We start from the raw sequence: 24,458 nt of genomic DNA on the forward strand, positions 1-24,458 counted from the left end.
TCAACTTGTTTTCTAACAATAAGATCTTTGATTTTCCATGTAACGTATCATTTCTATAAACCTCAAACTATCAGTTATCTAAAGTTTCTTTAGGACTGTCAACACTTTATTGGACTAAATGTGGTAGTTTTAAAAATTGTGATTGTAATGTACCTTTCACTTTCCACCCAGATTTAAAAATAGTTATATAACTTCCAAATATTAATTAGTGTTACCTCATTATTTCTATACATAATTAGGAATAAATTTGAATACAAATTATTTTCGTATACTACAATAACTTTTACACCAGCAGTGGTGGAGTGTGAGGGCAGGAGAGGCCATTGCCCCAGGTAACATACTTAACCCTCATACTGTCCGCGTCCGGTGAAATTCCCATTCCACTAACATAAATAGGCCCCGGGCATTTTAGGCGAAAGTTATAGGTAGTACGCATATCTTGAGGGCTGTAGACTCCTAATATGGCTGCTTGTGCCGTTTGGTAGACATGTTTCACTTGGATTAAGATAAAATTTTATTCAACATGGATTCCCTTTAATTTATCGTTGCGTTTAAAAAAAAAAAACCTGACTGCGCTGCCACTACAACGTAATTTCGGGATTATAAAAAGTCATCATTGAATTGCTGTCACGATTTGATGAAAGCCCTCCTGATCCACCAATATTGAGTAGGCGACAAGGTTGCGAACTGTGGTATCGTTCTCTTGCGACGGACACGGACCTTAGATGAAACGATACTGGTGGTTTTTATAATCGTTACTCTATTGTAGTTTGTTTGAAATCAATCAAAATTTTAGTCTTCTGATGGATGAAATACTTTGTGAAAATTGAATCCTAAAGTAGTTGTGTATCAAGTGCATAATAATAAGGAAATAATCATAAAATAGACTTCCACAAAGACAAACGATATTGAATAACAAGACATATTGGCAAGGGAATTGGAGGAATGGAATCAAATTCCGTGAAGAATGTTTGATATTCAACAATTTCTGGCAAACATGGCTATAGGAAATATGACACTAGTACTAAGGAGATACCAATTTCTTTCAATCAATGCATCTGCTGGCAAAGTACGATCATGTTTTGAGACAAGATCGGAAGAAAAAATGTCACCTGAAATTCCTAACGAGTTAATAAAAATCTTGAAAAATAAGTTTGCCAAGGCAAAAATTTACGCTAATGTGGTTCTTTGTGTCTGTCCCTGAGAGCCAAACTTCTTCCTACTAAACGCCACTCGCTTTTTCACACGAAATATAGAATAAAATTCTATTTAATTCACTTTTGAAGTTAGCCAAAGTTGAACAATATTATATCATTAACCTTTTCCGAATAAACGATTATAATTAATAATATTAACGAAACTCTACAGTTTTCAGTGCATATATATTATTGTGCAGAAGTGCACGTATGTTTTATATTTTAGCCAATGAATAACAAATAATGCAAGCAGAATTTTTGGAAATCGTTTTAAAAAATGGAAAACTAGAATTTGTTCTGTATATCTACAAAAATGTCTCCCAACACCCCTACTAACAAACAAACAAAGGTTTTACAAACTTGTCGTGGACATAAAACTACACAATAGGTTTGTTCCAACCTGTTAGTCGGGACAGTACTTGGAACGGTTATCGGAAGCGTTTATAGATATTTTCTGCGCAATCTCCGGCTATGCACGGTGCTTGTAACAGTACTTGATATCAATCAAGTATCGAAAAGACCGTCCATGAAACGGTTAACAAACGATAACTAAGTCGGTTGGAACGCAAAACAGAATCGTTCGTATAACGGTAACCGCCCGGTTGGAACACGCACTCTATTGCGCAGAATCGTTACCGTACCGAGGACGGTTTTTTGATGGGTTGGAACAAACCTGATATCAGATGCTGCTAGAAACGTTAAAACGTGTATAATGTAGGACGAATTCAAGTCAGGACGTGGAACAAATGAACATCCGTAATATGATTATGGTAATGGCATATTTTTGAATCTTGAAAAAGTATCCAAATATACCAAATAATGATCACAAATTCCTGCTACAAGGCCATACGCATATTGAAGTGATAATTCTTTAATTGACAGAGAACGTAATCGAACCCAATTTTCAAATGTAATGATGCCCTGCTACTGACAGCAACTCGCAGGGCTATATAGTCGGTGAAAATATTAATGTTATTAATGTGGAAGTACGCGATTTCAAATATTTGTACACTTCTTATAGTTCACCGTTTGTTGTACGTAAGAAAACCGAGGAAAGTGAAGATTTTCTTATGTCAGACGTGGTGCACCTACGAGCATCTAGTAAAAATATACGAGTAGGTGTATTGTATTTTGAAGCAACCACGTTTCAATGTATCGATCTGAAAAGAAATGGCAGGTGTGTGGTTTTTCCTGAACTTTCACCTCAAATTCGTGAGCTAGCAAATGAAATATAACCACCTAAAGGCTTTATTGCTCTAGAATCCGAGTATAAAAATTTTCCTCATTCTAATAAGGCGACGGACGATGTTTAATAATCAACTGTGTTTAGCTTTAGTTTATTATTACATTTTTTTGAGCGTGCAATGATTAAAAATAATAAATATATAATATAATATACCCACAGTATTGCCCATATTAACTCCATTTAGTAGTACAGTTTTTAATCGAAGTATTAGGGCCATATAGAATTATGTTAACTTTTTAGCAAAAATGATGAAAATTTTCCAAAATTAGATAAGGGAAAATTTAAGGACATCCATATTTTATTATTGAGTTTATTTGTTTTTCGATTGTTGTTAAATACATATTTTGTATTAATTTGATCTATAAAAATTTCCAAATTGTCCTGATCTTAGATTTAATTTTTAGGTATTACTACAGTTTGGCTCTCAGGTACAGATATGCATTTAGATACGAAAAATTTTATTATATACAAAGTATTTTATAACTGTTGCAAAATATATCATGATAGTCTCCTCCTAACTAGGTTTCATTATTTAATTTCATAAAAGTAGAACATCTTATGCAAATTGGATTAACGATAAATGAAATGTATGAGAATTTGCGTGTGTTAAAAATGAGTTTGTACATTCCCGTTCATAATATATCAGTTTGTTCTAGTTTGTAATCGAGAATGAAAATCACGATTGTACTATTTCATTGCTATGAGTAAGAATACAATAATTTCAGAATGTGAATGTGAAGCCTGACGAAATCGAAACAAGACATAACATCTGGAATCAGGCACAAACTATTGAGAAACCAAACAACTTCATTTCATTACGATATTACTTTTTTGATTCCAATACTACAATTATTATTACAGCAATTCTTGCAAACATAATTATAACGCGTAAAATAATTAAAAATTTCGTAAGTTTTGATCGAGAACGGCCCATACTATTCAATAATTTTCCCTGTCATTAAATTTTAACATACGAATAATTGAGCAATTTCTCAATAACTCACTAAAACACCACAAATATACACTAAACTGATTTTTAAGTTGAAAACTGAAAGTTAAATATCTTTTTACATGATGTGATCTGTACAAACACTAGTCAAGACTAATACGCCATAATATGACCATAAGTTAACCAGGTTTCCCTATAGTTTCAGACTTCCATGGATCAATTGAATTTCGTGCAGCCAACTCATGTGGTACTCAAATATCAAGTTTTGTATATGGAGACATTTTAAAATTATTGTCCAAACAGTTTGATGGTTGATGCTAAGTGCATTGACGATGTCTTATGCTTATATTTGAAAGAATCGCTGAAGGCATGGAAAAAAGTACGAGTGTATTTTTTTCTAATTTATAGCGCTGGCTATTACCAACTTGTTTCTCGTGCAGTATACTCAAACGAAACATTTTTAATCTATGCATTCTCAATATCTCCAATTATGGGTGGTTGACTATTTGAATTCCACATTATTCTTTTTTAAAGAGAACGTAGTTTGCGCAAGACCTCCCAGGAGTAAACATACACAGGTGTTAATCTTAACACAACAAAACACAGATTTATTCTGTAAAGATTTAAAATTCAATAACTTACAAATTGTAACACAACTTCTTAAAGCTTTTGCTTTATTTTTTACGATTATAACGCTCTGGACTAAGTGGAACGGGAAATATTGTTTTTACGCCCTGGTCACTTGGAAAAATTGAGTAGTCGCCATCACAAGACTTCCCACACGTGGGTTATCTTCTAATGATTCTTGTCCCCAGCGATACAACTTTTAATTGTTCAAAATTATTGACACAAGTCACCGTAAACAGCCCCATTTTGTAAACATTTTATAACAACGCGAAACCCAATTTGAGACATTTTTCGAGTGGTCGTCCGAGCTTCACCATAATAAAAGGATCGAATTAGCCATTTGAAATTTTGTGTAAAGCTTTTTGAGACTTGTCATTGACGTGTGCACAAAGATTTTTGCGAACGCGCTCTATTTAATATTTGAGGCCAAAAACTCATGGACTGCATTACGTACATCCACTCAGTATAACTAATGCTACCATATCTAATTATCTAAAGGTAAAAAAGATGTACTTAGTACCATAGAGGAAAAAAGATTCAACCAACTACCCCTATGTTATTAACATACATTATCTTATGAATATTATTCCTATTATTTTAATGAGTGCAGCAATAGATTTTTTTACCCCAACCAATTGCAACTCATTAATCTCAGGCGTCCATTTACTGCTTTTACAATTTTATTGGTAATGTTAACACTTCTATTCACACAAATGTTTTTCTAAACGTTTCTCACGATCTTAATCTTGAATATATATATTTCCAAATGATGAATAAGGTAGAGTTATTATACGTATTTAATTCAAACAATATGGTATAATAAAAAGACTTGAATGAATGACTAATTAATACCCAAAAAACATAATTTTCCCATAAATACTTAACTTTCTTATATATTCTTGTCCACTACCCTCTATTTTCGCCTTTCATTACAATTAGTAACATTCGTGCCAACTAAGTTTTCGAAAGCTTTCTTTTGTTTAACTTTGCTTGTTGTAGCTTAAAGTTTTTTCGGAATTATTTCTTTTTCCAAGAGTTTTTCATGTACCTCAACCATCTTATTCTTTGCAAGCTCAAAAAACACATTTAACCCATTATACATATATCTTTCAGCTCTTATTCTTCTTCTCCTCCCTCTTTATTATAAATATATTTTATTTTTCCCCAGAATATCCTTTTCCCACTGTTCTATTTGTAATTTCGATTTGATTAAGTACCAATGATTGACATTTCTTTTCTTTTAGACGTTTTTTATCTCAATAATATATTCAGCATCTCATATCATTTATTGAGTACTCTTAGCTATTCTAGATTGGATTCATACTTCTTCTGTTCATTCCATTTCCACAAATTTATTGATCCAAGCTCTGAAGCTTCCTAATATAAATGGGAAGGCCTTGTTGGTCCTACTTACCTGGGTAACCTCTTTGCAGCATTGCCCTAGCCCATGAAAGCTCTCTAGAATTGGAGAACCCTTCGACCGGCGTTGCTTGAAAGTAATCCTTTCCACTAGGTGTTATTAAGAGCTTACAGAGGATGTGGTTAGGCCCACCAGAGCTATTGCCACCCGTTCACTTAGCTGCAGTGTTTCCGGCACCCAGTCTGGGGGGTTTGTTTTACCTATAAACGTTTTCGTATATCTGCAACCATAACTGGAGACTTGCCTTTTTGTATTTCTTATTGCAGGTTCGGATCCTACCAGCAACTAAATGGCTGCAAGGTTAGGTCGACGGCAATTCAATTGTCCTGAGTCATCTATGTTCAGGGAACCCTGAGCCTTTAAGCCTCATTCCCTTGTTTCTCATTATTTCCTCCATATCTAAACCAAAAAAGATTGCGAATAGAGATTGTAGTCTTTAAACTATGTGGATGATTGCACTGTTTTTAATTCCAGTGTTATATTCACAAGTCATTTCATGAATAAATTTGACTAATTATTTTCTCATAGCACTCCTGGGTAGTTCCTGTTTTTGATTTCATTTTCATAAGAGTTTATTCTATTTATTCATAAAACATCGAGGTGGCGAGCTGTTATGTAAGTGCAAAGGTGTGATTGAAATTCCTCGTCGTTGAATTGGGTCGTGGCAGTAAGTTTACTTGGACATCATGAAAAGTTAGGTATATGATTGAGAGTTTGAAAATTCACTCTGTAGTAGATTTTACTTGAATTTATCAAATATCAATAAACGTTTCGTTGTTACTACATTTTTTAAATAAACAAAAAAATGTTTATTTTGCTCGAACGCTCTAATATTTTTAATTCATCATTACACTTGGTGTCAATGCCTTGTTAATAAGTAACAGCATTTTAAAATAGATTTCTACCAAGAAAACCGTTTATACCTAAGACTAAAATCAGTATTTACAATTTGTATACGGAAGCGGCGGAAATTCGTGGTAACACAAGTATTCTAAACAAACAATTTAATATATACTAAGGAGGTCAGGCACACACAGAACTAAGTAGTTTATATTATATCTTATATCTGTGGTTAAAATAAAGATGCAATGTAATAACTGCCAAGAATGATTGCTTTACCACAACCGAATTGTTGCCAGCTGTGTTTGAAGATTGATTGAAATTGAAGATGGTTAAGTTGCGAGGAAAAGAGAAATTCAATGTAAATTGTCTATGTTATATATACTTGCATTTTAAAATCATCCCCTCGAATTTTGTTGTCTTCATTTTGGATTAGAGCTTCTGAACCAAGGGGGTATTACATCATTTTGAAGAGATCCAAAATGACCAAAAGCTTATTCCTTATCGTGATGCCATCAAGGGGTCCCATAATCACCAGATTGGGACAATGCTTTGAAAAAGCTACAAATCTACGCGAGTTTTTAGAATCTACTTCATTTTTAAGTCATTATGACAGAAAGAACAAAATTTCTAGAGTTATTTGTGACATTGCAATTAATTTTATAATAAGTAAAGTGGGAATCAAGTGAAACAGTTGAGTTTTCCTGTGTTTCATATAATTTTTCCAATGCCGTATATACACTATCCACAAGTAAATAATAAATTCGTTTTCTACGTTGATATTGATATTAAAAGGAAGTAATTGACTGATAAAAATTTTATCTAGAGCATATTAATGTTAGCACCGCAGATCCAGCTTTAGTATCTTATGCAGCCGTTTCGGTAGATCGGCGGAATTGAATGATTTTGGATACGATATAACTGAATTTTTTAGTTTCCAAAATAAAAAATCTACAACAAATTAGAGAAACAAATTTAGCGCCGTATCAAACTATTTTTAATTATTGTTAATCATGTTGAATACTTCAGATTTTATTTCGTACATACATTGTACAAATAAATTGAATATTAAATCTTATTATCAACATCCGAAAATCGGGAAGTCCGATATAACTTAATAATCTCTCATATCCTGTACGTTGAACTATTTAAAATATTATTCACAAGTTTGAAATAAATGGGTGTGTTAGTCGTATCTCAGCTTAAATATACAACGTGACCTTTACAAATACAGATTCAGGTATACTGTTGTTATAACCAGCGAAAGTTGAAAATTTGGAATTATAAATATGATTAGGGTTGAAAAGCAAGTTTTATTTTACACACGCCCGTTTGCAGTAAATAAATATACTCGTGTAGCATCTGATTGAAGCAGAATGAAGATTCAAAGATAGTTAACTCTTCTTAGGGATTTGACTAATATTGACGATTTGGTCTTATAAAGAGACACCCGATGTTTTCAGTTTTATTGAAACAATAAATAGATTTTGAAATGAATTGGCAATGTGCCAACATAATTTGGGAAACGTCAATTAGACACACTTTCCCTATTTGCCACTAGTAAACTGCAATTCTCAAATTTTATTGACTTAATTTCCGATGTTTTAGGATCCAATGTATCGGAATTACTTATTACTTAATACTTTCATAGTTTGGCATTGATTTCATTGTAAAAGTCTTTTTTTTTATCAAGTGCAGGTAGTACCATCCGGGTTGGGTTAATATATAGGTTTAGCCTATTTTTATCCATTCACAAACACTGAAAATAGTGTGCCAAAGGCGCACGCTGGTAGGATACTGGTAAAAAGGAAAACCGAATCTGAAATAGGCTTGGAATTAGGCAGCGGCACTAATGGATGGTTAAACGGTACCTGTTAAACGCAAAACGTAACTGTATAATCTACTACCTACACTTCCTACTCCTTACACAATATTTCGATATTGACAAGGCTAGAAAACATACTTTTCCTAATTCTCTTAAGCAATTACTTGAAATTTTAATATTACAAACAATACTATTTCAAGACCTACACCTATGGTCGATACCGAAATTGAGCCGAACTGGACGGAATTCCCCATTTTATTACTCTATACTTTTCTGGAATAGACTAAGAATAATTCAATTAGTATGTAACTAAACTATAGCTTATTTGCTGATACTGACTTCATCATACCCACCTTCGATCAACAGGTTTATTCGAATAATCAATGAAACTATTTAGTTAGCTGTTAGCTAATAATACCACAATATAAATTTCCAATTTTTTCGATCCTGTATGTGTTTTCATTTAAAAATTTGAACAAGGCGCACCGAATAATGACTTGAATAAGTAATTTTTTGATACCTTCGATAACTTTAAAACTGGTTTAGTATTTTTTTATTTTATCCATAATCATATCTTCGCATAATATCAGTATAAACTTAGATATTTTCAACAAACTCTTTTCTTTCCAGTGAATCTCAGAAGAACAGACAAAATGATACCAGACACAATAGGCAATGCTGACCGCAATTCGGAACCTATACTAAATGAAGATGGATTAATCATACCAAAAAAACCTGTAAATCCTGTTAAAGAGAATATTGAAAGACAGAATCTTCATAGAGAATTATTATTTAATAAAAAAATGTAAGTACTTTTTGTAATGTTCACTATGGCGTTTTATATCAAATATTTTAACCAATTTTTCATGGTCGCAGCCGAATATATTTCATAATTTTAACTGAATGTTGTTTCAAAAAATATAAATTTTCATTGTACATTTACGTTCCAATCAAAAACCTTATATAATCTATTAAATATGAAGATATTTCTATGAATCGGAATATTCCATAGCGTGACTTAATATAACTCACGCTCGGCTGATGATTGATAAAAATATCTGGAGCACATCTTAAATATTATTGAAATATGTGTATTATAGTAAGCAAATACATCTCCATGAAAAAATAAGACATGAGAACGAAAAGGAGTTTAAATATTTGTGATCTAGCAAATCTTTAAAATAAAATGATTAATTAACGGTATACACGAGTTTGAAAAAAAGATAATTAACGACAAAACGGAGAGTTTTATCATTTTTGCTTCTTAGTCACCTTTAAGATCGATATAGTTTGTAGAGCTCTTAAACATGCTTCAGAAATCAATGAAAACCAAGTAGAAGCTGTGAGGCGGATTACCCATCACATCTATATTTTGTATATCCAAATACTGGCTTCTGTAATGTTTGGACATTTTGGATTGTTTCCATCCACTGAGAAGCAAATGACAATACTGTGAAGTAAACGTCTTTTGATTTTTGAGGGACATAACTACATGACAGCTTTTCGTCAAAAAACACGTCACCATTTAGTCGTTAATATTTCCAAGACAAGCAATTTTTTGTGACTTTTCTTCGCATTAAAACAACCAACTATGGATTTTGGTCGAATATTTATGAGATGATTCAAATAAAAAAATAGAATATGCTATGAACGAAATATAAAAACATCTAGACTTAAAAGTAGAATAGGATATGATTATAAATGTCTACCTAATAAAGTACAATGTATATTGAATTCCACAATCACACTGTTGAAAATTTGTTCTCGACAATAAATTACATTACACATTTGATTTTTTGTTGTCCATGTATCTCCTGCTAAAATGAAATAGTTAATCAATCGATCTACATTTTTTCCATCACTTTCTCTGTAATATCTCATAAATAATAGCAGAAAGAATTAAATATTCTGAATGATTTAACTGGTTTATTGAGCTATGAACAAAACTGCAGATATGAGAAAAAATTTAAATTAAAACGTATTGAACCGTGATGAGCATTAATTAAATGAAATGGTATGAGCATATTGCGTAATTTTTCTTTTTACTGTGATTAGTAAGAACTAAACTAACTAAACTAAAAAGTTCTTGACAAAAAATAATAAATCACATTCTAGTGAAAATACGAAATATTACTATGGCTTTTTTATAGATAGTACAGAACAACTTTTGTATGGGAATTTGGAGTATATCGTAGGCCCCTTCTGGTTTAATAGAAATTTAACGGAATATGAATGTTTGGAACTATTTCAAAATAAAATTATTTCTATATCACCTCCTGTTATCTTTAAGGAGATTGCAGCAAAACGATTCTATTATTTACATTAAAGGTTGAGACATCACCGAAGTCAAAAGATTTATCTCCATATTTTCTTTCTGTTGTACTATTTAGAACAAAATGTTTTGGACGATCTTATGGGCAAAATTATACAACTTTTTGTTAAATTCACAGCTAAACTGCTAAGAAATATTGGTAATAGATTTGAACATTGTTTGGACATTAACTGAAAGAGGTGGATTGTTTTATATTGTTTATCGTCAAGTTAAATTATTTGTGACACGTGTTGTTGCAAATGAACTTTTTATATAAAAAAATAATTAATTAAAAATTTTTTTACTCTACGTACACCGCACTGCTTGTAATACTGTTCCGAGTTAAAAAGTAGAATGGGATTAAGTGGATATTTCGGACGTGTCCCATTCAAAACTATCAAAGGGTCGATGCCCTTGGAAAAACTGGTCAGGCACCTGGGCTTGAATCTCTTAACGTGACTGAGCAAACTGTGAGGCATGTCCATGTTTTTTAATCTCGCACGTGTCCTGGATCGGTCTGCAGTTTCTTCCTCCTCCACGGCGTTCTTGATGTCTATAAGATGGAGCTGATGTCTCAGATAACCTTGTCCGGTTAAAAGACCAGTCACCAGTGAAGCAGTTGATGCTTTAATCAAATCATGTACTCTTACTGAACCAAAAAATATACAATGTGTATATTTACCTGATTAGGAAAATGATATTGATAAAAGTCGTATGGTGAATCTACTACTGTTGGATGCAAAATATGTAAGACTCATAATATGCAATAAGTACAAAAATGCTGAAAGTAGGAAAAAAAAAACTTATTGATTCACCTCAAAATAAAGACATTTTAATTATTTACATGGGTGCTAAACTAAACCTAAATATGCATTTGTTACACAAAACAAATTATATTTAACTAGCTTTTACCCGCGGCTTCGCTCGCATCGAATCCATTAAATAAGTATCAGAAATCATTATAATAGAAAAGAACGAACTCTGTAGCTATATTAGAACCTGAGATATAGATCTTTGAATGTAGAAAAATTGCCAAAAACCTACAAAAATCCATAACTCCACATTGAATGTCCGCGCCTAGTCCCTCTCCAACTCAACCGATTTAAGTGTTCAAAAACTCAAAATAAAGAGGATGTTTCAGCGAGTGTTCTTAAACCAAAACGAACTCTCTAGCTATATTAGAACCTTAAGATATAGATCTTTGAATGTAGAAAAATTGCCAAAAACCTACAAAAATCCATAACTCCACATTGAATGTCCGCGCCTAGCTCCTTTCCAACTCAACCGATTTAAGTGTTCAAAAACTCAAAAGAAAGAGGATGTTTCAGCGAGTGTTCTTAAACCAAAACGAAGTCTCTAGCTATATTAGAACCTGAGATATAGATCTTTGAATCTAGAAAAATTACCAAAAACCTACAAAAATCCATAACTCCACATTGAATGTCCGCGCCTAGCTCCTCTCCAACTAAACCGATTTAAGTGTTCAAAAACTCAAAAGAAAGAGGATGTTTCAGCGAGTGTTCTTAAACCAAAACTAAGTCTCTAGCTATATTAGAACCTAAGATATAGATCTTTGAATGTAGAAAAATTGCCAAAAACCTACAAAAATCCATAACTCCACATTGAATGTCCGCGCCTAGTCCCTCTCCAACTCAACCGATTTAAGTGTTCAAAAACTCAAAATAAAGAGGATGTTTCAGCGAGTGTTCTTAAACCAAAACGAACTCTCTAGCTATATTAGAACCTTAAGATATAGATCTTTGAATGTAGAAAAATTGCCAAAAACCTACAAAAATCCATAACTCCACATTGAATCTCCGCGCCTAGCTCCTCTCCAACTAAACCGATTTAAGTGTTCAAAAACTCAAAAGAAAGAGGATGTTTCAGCGAGTGTTCTTAAACCAAAACGAACTCTCTAGCTATATTAGAACCTGAGATATAGATCTTTGAATCTAGAAAAATTACCAAAAACCTACAAAAATCCATAACTCCACATTGAATGTCCGCGCCTAGCTCCTCTCCAACTAAACCGATTTAAGTGTTCAAAAACTCAAAAGAAAGAGGATGTTTCAGCGAGTGTTCTTAAACCAAAACGAAGTCTCTATCTTGAATAGAACCTGAGATATTGAGGATAGAATGTGTGTATGTGAAAAACTCCCATAAGTAATGTACAAGGGGAAATCGATTTTGAGTATAACTTGAGAATGGTGAAAATTAGATGAAATCCGATAGTTGATGGCTGATCTGTGCGTCAATACCTTTCATTGAAAAAAAAAATTAAGCAAATCGGTTGGATAGAACGCCTGAATGGACTCTGAATGGAAATCATCAATTTTTTTAATATATGTATAAGATTATAAAAACGATAAAACACTAGATGTTTTTCGAAGTTATCAATTGAGGAATTTTATCCCTTGTCTAAATATAAAAATTTATAAATGGAAAAACTTCTCTCCACATCAACTGATGTAATAAGACCATTTTTATAAATGTTGATTATTGTAGGATGCAAATCAATGGATTCAGTAAATTCTCCATCTAAAATATTAGCTACATGACTAAGAAATTGAAAACCACAATTTTGAATTTTTGAAAAATTGTGCCTCCCGTTTTGCCTGTGACTGCCTCAGATTATTTATTGATTTAACACTTCAGATTAATGGCAAATTAGATTCCTCTACCTATTTGTGTTATTGTTTTAAAATGAAAGCAATTATTGGTTTTTTAAACGGAAATAGTTGTTCAATTTATGTGTTTTCGAATAATTGTTTAGCATCAGTAAGGGATTGGGAAGATTCGTCAGAAAATTTTCAAATTAAATCTTTTAATTAAGAAAAATTCTCGCAATAAAAAAAGAGCGGCTTCCAACCACTTATAATAATAGGTTGAGGTGAAACAGGAGTGTTTGGTAATTTTTCTTTACAGAACTGAACCCTTATAGGTTTAAGGAAGATTTTTTTGTCTGAAATTGAATTATAAGAGGAAAATGTTTCTTAATCTCTTCAGCAACCTATGCCCAGCCTTTGTCATCTGATAAAATGAGTAAAAAATTTTCTCCAGGATCAGGCGTAGGAAAAAAAAATGTTGAAAGAGTCTCTCGTACAAATCTGGCCATAACCAATGCATTTATTTTTTCTAACTCTCTAGAATGGGATAAGATTATGGCAGAATGTCTTTGCTAAGAACACCTAACATTGAATAAGCAATATAACGTCCTTTAGAATCAATGGTTTCACAAAACATGCAAAAATCTTTATACCGAGTTTTTGCCTTAATTCCTAAATTATCTCCGTATATAAGGAACTAACGTCCTCTCTTCGTAGTGTTGATTCACCTGGAACGTAGTTCTTTATTAGATTTATCCATACTGAAGCCGAACTGACTTTAGGGATTTTACCAATAAAAATTAATAAAATAACACCAAATAAATAAGAGCCAAAACGAATTGGTCTATAGACCGCTCAACAGAACTCGGGGTTAAGGGTTTAAAACGACTGAATTTCAGTTTGTAACTACCCATACGTTTTCTTTGAACCGTTTGACTACCTGCTTTAAAATTAGTTTCTTGAGAACTGCAATAAAAATAATTGCTTCAGAATAGCAGATCTATAAAGCTATTTACTAAATCTCGCTTGTCGTGATGCAAGACAACGTGCAAGAAATAGCATGCAATTTCTCCCAGATCAAAATATTACACGTCGCTTAACATTAAAGGCCGCTTGACATGATGCAATACAACGTGCAATGCATTGCAAGACGCAATATTTGTTGATCAAAAACATGCGCAAATGAAGTTCATCTGATTTTTTCATGTAAGATCTTGAAATTATCGGTTTTGTGCCATTTTTATTGCGTACAAGTTGTGATCTAGTTACTTTTGGCTCAACAAATCAGCTGACTTTCGAAAAACTTAGCTTTGTTATTTTCATTGTTAAACTAGGCCGCTTGACATTATGCAAGAAAACGTGCTAGAAATTCCATGCAACTTATTGCACCCTCAATATTTTGCATAGATAAGTATTGCATTTTATTTATGTGCGATTTAAAAATAACAAAACTAGGTAAAAAGTGTTCAGTGCAGCACTAGCAATAATTATAACTTCCGCTACTTTACTTTTGAAGTGTATGGACAGAAAAGAGTCTTAATCAAAATCCTAATCTCAAATAATTTCATTTGATATTTTGTTCCTATCTTAACAACGAAAATAAAGCTTCACGAAAGTTAGCTAATCTGTTGCAGCTGAGCTTAATATTCGAATGCTTTTGATCAAGAAATATTGCGTCTTGCATTGTATTGCACGTTGTCTTGCCTCATGTCAAGCGGCCTGAAAATGCATATATGTAGTATGAAAAACATACACATATAGTTGGGTTTCCTTATTTATGGTAATTGATTCCACTTTTATTAATATGATGTTATCGATTTCCCACAATTTCTTTTCTACATTTTGCGGTAACTCTTTGTATGTACTACCTTTTGCAATAATGTTTTGCTGTTTCCAAACTTGGAACTTGTATTTTTAGAAGCTCAAACTAACTTAACAGGGATCGCAATAATAAGGCGAAAGTCTTCTTCTTTCTTCTGTTTTTCTTTCGCCACTTCATTGCATTGTTGTTAATATTGTATTTCGTATTCGACATTGTTTTATCCATATTTTTTATGTAAAGCCATTCTACAATTTTCACCTTTCTACTGTTCGTTATTGGTCCCTTTTCACAGACATAACTTTTCAACACATGGGTATAATATTCCCACCTATAAATATTCATGTGAATTATAATTATAAAAATATAGATGAAATTGTTAGTTTAACCTTGTTTTTAATTTATTATGCATTAATATTCAACATATAATACAACTAGAACGTTTCTTTCCAAATTTTTTTGCTTTGTTTCATAGTAAATATGTTTATGATCTAATCAAATAAAATATTAAACGTATTTCCGAAAAATGAATAAGATAAAATATTGTTTATTTTAAATTGTATGAACACGAACAGATGAAGTTAATTACTGTTTGTAAACAGAGGCGCATTGATCTTGCATCTCGGGCAGAGAAAATTTCCATTATTTCCCTTTAACCAAACAGATGTTAAAATTAAGTCAATTAAAACTGAGTACCCAAGACACTTTTTGTATATTATGTAAGACTTTAATTTGAAGTAACTAGTTTAGTTATAAATAACGTTATACAGGGTTTACAGTAATTAATTCGATGTCGACTGCCCTCGCTATTAAATGCGTTACTACTCACATCATTATTATAAGAGAGAGAATAATAATTCATTATTGAACTATGGTCTTTTTGTACTTCATGGACATCGTAAATAAAACATATAGAACTTCCCATAATATCAGTTAGGTATACATTGGACATTTATATTGTTTAACTACAATTTTATACTTACTATTCATTAGTATGATCAAGTTCACTAATGATGAATTTTCTTAAAAACAATTACAAGCTTGGGTAGTCTTTTGAAATCGCTTTCTGATAGTTGTCGAAAAGGTTCGTTTAAGACAATGATTGAGTCGTCAACTCATAAAACAAATGAGATTGTAATGCCACTAGAGTAATTTGAAAGTTATTTTAGAAGTTTGATAAATTTGATTGCTTACCACCCTTTTTATGGGACTATATCAAAAAGCCACTTTTAATATCTCTAACAGAATATCGAATATGCATGGTCAAAACAAACTGAATATTCATTTATTACATCCTATTGACTCGTTGTTTGTTTGGGAGTGATTCCGCAATCTCGCAACACAATTTTGATTCGATTTTTGGGATTCTTAAACACCTCAAACTTTCCAAACAGATACTTAAAGTGGATTTATTTTTGTTTTCTCTTACATTCGACACTTATATATATCATACGTTTAGGATCAATTTCACTAAGTACTTTTGGTTTTCACTAAATATCGATTAATACATTTTCTTTTGACTACAAAAAAGAAACGAAACTGAATGTTTATAGAGATTTGTATACTTATTAGCTGGTATTTTACTTTGGATAGGAGATTACTTCTTTGAATAGTAATTCTGTACTGACCTGATGATGTTGTGTTAAATAATACAGAATCATTAATATTTTCTTACAATGTAAAAAGCGATTTCAATTCATTCAACTCACTTATTAGGAGGAAAGGATGTTTAAAAATTTATTTTTCTATGGTGTTTCTGAAATAGCTACTCTTCTTTCAGAGGTAAAAATGTTTTGAACCAAAAAACCGAATTACAACGAGCCTTAGAGAAACAAAAAGACAATCTTGCTAAGAAGCAGCTTGAGGACCATATAGCAGCCCAAACCCCTGAATTCGAAAAAGTGATTGCTGATAGGGCAAAACGTCTTCAAAGCTCACATGAAGATAAAGTAAGTATATATCAAACATCGCATTAATTCAAAATAAATAATGAACACCATTTACAACCAAAGTTGTTGAACATGAACACACCTTTTAAGTGAACCAAACTATTTTCTTGCTTTTCGAAACATTCTTCCTTTTGAAAGTCTTTAACAGCTTCTTAAAGTGATGAAAACTACTGTCCACGCATTTTTTGTTTCACAGTCATTAGGTCATAGATAAATCGGGTGAATACAGGCAATGGGATATGAATTCTATGTTTCTCTCCTTCAAGAATTCAGTTATTTGACTTGCTTTAGGAGATCTGGCAGCAAAATCGATTTTATGGCAGTCTGCGATATTCTCTATCTGTGTGTAAGTAACATGCCGATCTTTAATAATGTTGCGCACGGCATCGATATTTCTCGGACTGACCTTCTCGACATTCATCACTGATGGACACACGACCATGACGAAATTCTTCGAACCAATTATAAATAGTCTTCTTTTATGGTGATTCATTGCCAAAAGTTGCACGATGCGATTCTATGCATTGTAAGGCCGTTTTCAAAATAAAAAAAATCATCAAAAGTAAGCCTTCACGAGTGATTTCCATTTTTACACAAACTTACTTCTTTTAAATGTTCACAATCAGTCTTTCGATGTTCAACTACATTGCACATCTTAAAGAATCTATCTGAAAAATTGGTTCGAGACCCGAAAAAGTAAGAGCCAGTGCAGACTAATTAAAGGCTATTAGAATACTGTCCCAATCGATTTTGTTCGATAAGGTAGCTGAATTTTGGACTGCTGATGATTTAAATAAATATGGATTACATATTCTACCTCAAAAAACGTTGCCAAGAAAACAAACACTACAAAGACGGAAAATATCTAGGAGAATTCTCTAATTAAAGAACATGTTTATGTAGAAACATACTAGCATAGTAAAGTCATGGGAAAAAACATTATTCCCAAGATTGTAGATTAGTTCAAATGTGTTTGATATGAGCTAGTTGTAAAAACCATACTGATTGTGTCATGTGTACGAGAGCAATTTGGTCTCCATCAAATTTCAAAAAATATTGGGAAGATAAAGTAAGGGGAGCGAACCAAATCTGGTGAATATGGTGGATGAAGCAATAAATCTACACAGTTTGGCTACTGTTTCTGGAACATTAGCAGACGAATGCCATGGAACAAAACTCTTACTCAACAAATACAGTTAATTCCTTACTAATTTCGCCATCGAAATAAGTAAGCAAATGTGGACTTGTTGGTCTTAAATTTGTAAAGTATTTACATTACTTTCCATCAAACAACAATGATTGTTTTACGGAAAAAAAAACGTGTCGAAATCTGTCTCAACGTGAATTATAAATATTATGGAATTAAGGGTTATACATTTGTGGGAACGCTATATAATGGTTTTGGATTGACAAAATTCGTTAGTATTTACACTTTTTTTGGATGCAATCCATTGTTTCGACAGTATTTTTATTCCCAAATAACTTTTCCTCGATTTTTTTTCCTTTTATCATTTTTTCAAGTAAAAAAAATGTTTTACACTCGAAATTATTTTTTGCCAAATTTACCCAATAACAAAAAGTTTTTTTTTACATTTGAGTATTGAAACTAATCTACCTTGCATATTTATGTGAAATACCAGCAGAAACATGACGGAAAATGGAAATATAATCACCGTAGGTAAAGTGTTGTCAACTTCTGAAAACCCTTCCGTAAAAACGCCCTGGTATATTTCAAGATTCGCTACATTTGGTAAGTGTAGGACTGTACTGCAAGAGTGCTGGCTATTCATATTTCTTATTTTGCATACTTTGTTCATTTCTTTGTAAACTTTGAACAAAACTCAAAAGTTTTCTGTAGGCGCACACAGAAATCAAAGTTTACAATTTTATTTGTATAACCTAAAAGAGAAAATTACTTTTTGCCATATGCTCTAAAATGTACATGAATTGTGGAATTTTATTATATATATAGAAAAATTTGGCAGTATAATGATTTGAGGTACTGATATTAAACTTATAACACACCGAGGTTTTAATTATTTATTCCAGAAATCAAGGTTTATAATCTTTTACTTCTAATTTTGACGTTTTTTTGAACTTAATTCTTACTTAAGAACTCTGCAGAATATTCAATAATCCAGTTACAAAAGAGAAAGAAGAATATCCTATCTAGCTTTATTTTACAGGGTGTATTTATTAAATTTTGTTTTTCTTACAGAATGAAGATGACAAAGTCATAAATAAAGAACTGCTCCAAATTCGAATGAACCTCAAGACTCGAAGTGACGCTAATAAATAGCTTTCCTTAAAAAATGACTATATTATTTAGTATAATCTGTAAGAACAAAATATCTACAAAGCAACATAATAGTAAATGTATACTGTGAAGCCTAATACCAAGGTAAAAATTATAATTTAAAATTTGGGACCCTAGATCTAGGGATCTTACATAACATGCAAGGAGTTCTAGTTTTTTTGTTAGAATAGGAATTGTAATATTAATTTTTGTCACCTTATGTTAAAGTATTATTACCAAGCATTTAATTGTAATATTATGTATTAATTTCTACACACCAGTTCAATTAACTGGTTAACAATTGTTTCTATAAGTACGGTTCCCTAAAAAATTGATAGTTTAAAAAAATATCTTCATGTGAAATCCACTGTATACTATTTTTTAAGTATATTTGCTAATCCATTAGAAATAAAATGATTACTTTAGAAACATATTTTTCCGTTTGAGTTTGACAAAATTGTGGATGTTTATTTCTAGGTTATATAGTTATATAAGAAGTGATATTCAAAAAATATATTTAGTTCAGAGAAATTATGACTTACTTTGCTTTATTTAAAATTAAAATATAACATAGAAAAAGGAGAGTCTGGGCACTAATTTACCATAATAATCAAAAACATAACTCTATAGTTTGGACAATGCAATTTAACCAGTCTGGTGATCATATAAATTACCAGCTTCCTTTTATTTCCATTCCTTGAAGAAGTTGTGCAAGCGTGTGCTAGATGACATTTATCCGTCAAGAATATGTAAGATAAATTTTACTTCTTTTGACGTTCATTGTACAAGGTAGCGCAAAAAGAACGCATGAATTTCAAACCAGTATAATTTGCTTTATTTTGATTACATACAAAATGGACTCACACGAATACAATGTTACCTAACCTAACCAATGTTTGACTTTGTTCATTGGAATATCGATATGCACTGTTTGTAGTGAACTGATCACTTTTAGAAGATTACTTCAGACAGATGGCGTCCTTCCGCGTCGATACATATCAAAAGTCTTCCATTATTTTTAACAATCATCGTTCAGGATACGCTGCAGCGAGCGTCGAGACAAGTTCAGAGCTGGAGCGCGCCGCCTAGTGGAGTGGCGACGACTTTGAAGAACCGACGCCCTAACTCTTATCAACATTTTGTGGAGTTCGCGCCGTGTGAGGACGACCAGGCGACTTCTGCTTCATAATTGATCCAGTTGTGCGAAAAGAGGCAACCCAATGTAGTATTGTGTTGCGATCAGGTATCAAACCATTTCATGGAAAATTGAACTCTGTGCGTAAAAGTCGTAATAACAGATTCATCACTTTTGAAGAAATGTTCAACAGCGAAAACGCAATGCGCCACGGTCCACTGGATGCGCTAACCTACAAAACAACCAGCCCCCTCCCCTCCGCTCCACTCCTCAAATCAAATTCATGCGTTCTTTTTGCGCCTAACTTAACCAATAGTTAATTTTGTGTTTAATGATTGAGCTTATCTGTGCAAAGTTCTAGTATGATTGAAGATGTAGTATTGTTTTCTTTTCAAAGTAAAGATATAGATACCACTTTTCTTCAGTTCTTCCAACTTCTCTGCAGTGATTTTACTAGTTTCTTTAGTTTGCTCGCGGCATTTTTATGCATATTGTGCTTTCTTAGAGTCAACGCCCGAATTAGTAAAGATCTGCAAGCTTCTTCGTACAAAAAGAGTTTTGGTGTGTTTTTAAGCATTTTCCTGGAATATAACCTCTTGAATAACAAAATCCGCAGTTTCAGAAACACTCAATTTAGCTCTAAGTGTAAACTAATATCAGCACCTGTCACTTTGAACTCTTGATGTATATTACATACATTTATTGTGGGCATACTGATAGTAAATTGAGAAAGAGTTTTAGGGCTAAATAAACGAAACTAGGATATGTGTTTGAAACATACAAACTTTGCAAGATATCTTTATACTGTGTTCGCTACTTTGTGGCGTTTCAAACTTTTAATCCATGATTTTGAAAATGTTTTTCTTCTTTATTTATACGATTTCTATTCGTGGGGTGAATTAATAGATGTCTTACATTCTTAATTTATGTAAACACTATACACTACACTAATTTATAATAATTCACTCAGCACTTTCACTTAACTAAGATAATTTATCTAAATTCTTCGATTACTTTCTATTTCGGTCTATTCACTACGTCTTTCTATTATAAACTAAACTAAACTGCGTTACACTCACAAAACAAATGAATAAACCTTCCTAGAAATTATTAAAAAGAAACAATGTAAATAAACCGCCTACTATAATAAAAAACTATAAAAACAAACATCAAAGATCGTTAGAATTCCAGACAGGGCCGGCGAGACGCGTTCGTTACAATACTTTCCATTCTTCACCGAGACAAATGTGCTTGCTACATATTTGCCTGATTCTACTTTTCATTAGTTGGACACTTCAGTGTTTTGGAATAATAGAATAATGCATTTAATGTGAGTGTCTATTGATTCAAAACTATGAAAAGCTTACAAAATAAGCCAGTCACTTTCTATATTCAACTAGTTATGTAAGAATGTGCCTCAGTTATTTATTTTCTATATCCAAATTATTAATATAATCAATTTTTATCTAAAGCAAAGTATACAACTTGTGAACACTGGTATGTACAAAAAATGTGAATAAATTTATTTTGAGATTATTGATTGTTTTATTTCTTTGAGCTCGAAAATTCTCATTAATGCTGAACAAGAAGCTAACCTTAGTTATACAGGAACAGATTTAGTACACCAAAATCGTTGTGCCAATCACAATTACGACTTGTGATGATACAAATTTGAATCATACCAGATATTTCTTATATCTAGGATTGTACAGGCCGATTACATTAAAATATTCCAAACATTTACAAAGTCGCTAATGCTTTGCAACTTATTCAGCTCCACCAAATACCTTGATATCATTAACGCTTTTGGACCCCTGATAGAACCTGAAATTTGAACTATCTGTTGCCAATGCACCCTTGGTCCTAAGGAAATTCTAATTCAGACGTTCCGAGTATAAAGGCGACATTACCAAACATAAATATATCATGAACCATCACTATTTTGACAAGTAATAAAACCGACAGACCATCTACCCCTGGAAAGTCTAATGAAAGCCATATATAAGAATGGCTTTTAGCATTGTATAAAGAATAGGATAGTAGGTTTACCTTATGAGGATATCATTTGACTAGGTGGACGCCACCAATAGATGGCAGTGGAGAGTTGGCTTCCACAGCACGTCTTTTTTTACTGTACGTCGTAGCTTGTATTACGTGTTTTCTTAGCTTTGGTTGCCGAATTACCCCAATAACAGATGGCGCCAAAATTATTTAAAATATATTCAACCCTTAAACTGTGTTGTAAAGTTTCTTATTTTGTGTGACCATAACAAAGTTGTAATTTGAGTACATTATTGTATTGTGTTCGTTGTATTATTATTGAGTTTCGTTGGTTGGGCATTTGGATTATTTTTTTATTTGAGAATCTTTGAACTTGGATATATATATCATTGTTAAGGTAAGTGGATATTATTGCAATTAATATACATCACTACTCTCTTAGTTAATATATTCAAATTATGAGAGGCGCTAGATGTAAAAATGCTACAGCTTACAATTTCTAAAAAAAAACTGTATATTTAGCAAACTACTCACTAAAATGTATTTATATAACAAATAATCACTTCTTCTTTTCAATTTTTTAGAAATGGCTGGAAATAGTGTGTTTATTTTAAGTGTGGACTAAGTAAGAGATCAGATCCTACAATTAAAATGTACCGATTTCCTGTGAATGACCCTACCAGATGTCAAAAATGGATCATACACTGGGGTCAGTTATTCTTAAGACAATTATTTTTCATAAAGGAATAAAAAATAGTGAATGTGAATAAATGACTGTTTACAAATGCTCAATACTCTAAACATAAGTAGATATTTAATTATCGTCAAATAAAAGATAATTCGCCCAAGAGTTTTTTCTGATAATGAGTTTATTTGTATTATGGTCGCATTGCATATTATACAAGTACAATGATTTACTACAAATTCCAAATCCATTCAATCTTATAAACTTATCAAAAGTACTTGAATCATACCTAAATTTAAACTTAGAAGCCACCTTTATAGTAAAGACAATATAGTCAAACTATATAGTAGTACCAATAATAATCAACGTTTTTATTTATAGGAGGTGTTACAATAGTAAATGTGATTACTTGACCCAAGAATATCTAGAGGTCATCGCGAGTAGATTCTACATGTACTACATTTTTGGGGCTTTACAGTTTTCTTAACGGAGATTCAGGTTGTTTAGTGGATTTTGTTCATTTCTTTCTGTGGTCAAAATTAAGAGCTACTTTGTCTATATTTTCTTGTTAACACATAGTCCAAATGGGTCGGGTACTGGTTATAAAAAAAATAATTTCCAGAAAACAAAAATATTAGAATGTGATTAATGCTCCGAAGCAACACTATCATACTTTTTAACAAACATTTTGAGAATTTGAAAAAGTTTTAAAATTACAATAAATTTACTCAATTTGTTGGCCATTCGAATTTCCCACTAACAATGTTGTAGCTGTAAAATGCACAAGGAATATATACAGGACCGTACTACTTGTAGTTTCTGATAATTTTTTCAAACGCTCAGTCTATAATTATTATAATTTTATATCAACAATTTCATAAAAAGTGTAGTTATTATTGTTACTTTATTTAATATTTCTGTTCGATATTTTCTAATAAATTCATTTACTAAAACTTTGAGTGTTTTATTTAGTTATCTAATATGAAGGATGCAATTACCTCAGAGCAAAAATCCGTGATTCCTGACGTTTATGCCAAAATCAAACATTTTTTTTATTTACACTCATTTATTTCAATTTATTTATAATGTACTTCATAGCTTCACATTGTATTGAAAATACAAAATTTTAACTCATCCTACTCTATTTATATTGAAATCGGTCTGTTTACAATTTAATTGAAAGTCCAAACATTAGGTAATGGCATAAGATGTTTATTGCCCAACCGACCTCTGACCTGTTAGAAGGATCTTTCCAAAAAAAATTATTTGTTGAACATAGTGCTGTTCATTTCAGATGACACTCAGCTACGGGTCATTTTTATGAAGAACGAGCGTACAAGTAACTAGATGGCGTGCAAAATTGCCTCAAATGGTTTTAACATTGTCACTGTTCTACTAAACTATTCTTTATAAAATACTTTTAGTGACTTGTTATCCAAAAATGAGCTCCATTACTCTAGATACTAAATTATACTAGTGTATATTTATAAAGTATCAAAAGTGTAGCTAGCGCAAATACTTCTAATGGAAACTAATTTTTGACATTAATATAG

The 24,458-nt window shown here is 31.9% G+C and overlaps 1 protein-coding gene across 2 annotated transcripts in view; it reads left to right on the top strand.

Moving 5' to 3' along the window:
- LOC130451260 (actin-associated protein FAM107A) overlaps positions 1–21,755 on the top strand; it is a 66,959-nt gene extending 45,204 nt beyond the window's left edge. For both annotated transcript variants that reach the window (XM_056790167.1, XM_056790168.1), the window contains 3 exons: positions 8,734–8,908; positions 16,620–16,788; positions 19,007–21,755. In XM_056790167.1, the coding sequence (XP_056646145.1) occupies positions 8,734–8,908; positions 16,620–16,788; positions 19,007–19,087 (425 nt within the window). In that variant the 3' untranslated portion in view covers positions 19,088–21,755. The remainder of the gene's footprint in view (positions 1–8,733; positions 8,909–16,619; positions 16,789–19,006) is intronic.
- The last annotated feature ends 2,703 nt before the right edge of the window (positions 21,756–24,458 follow it).

The sequence above is a fragment of the Diorhabda sublineata genome, chromosome X, assembly GCF_026230105.1.
Source record: "Diorhabda sublineata isolate icDioSubl1.1 chromosome X, icDioSubl1.1, whole genome shotgun sequence".
In the NCBI taxonomy this organism is placed as follows: Eukaryota; Metazoa; Arthropoda; class Insecta; order Coleoptera; family Chrysomelidae; genus Diorhabda; species Diorhabda sublineata.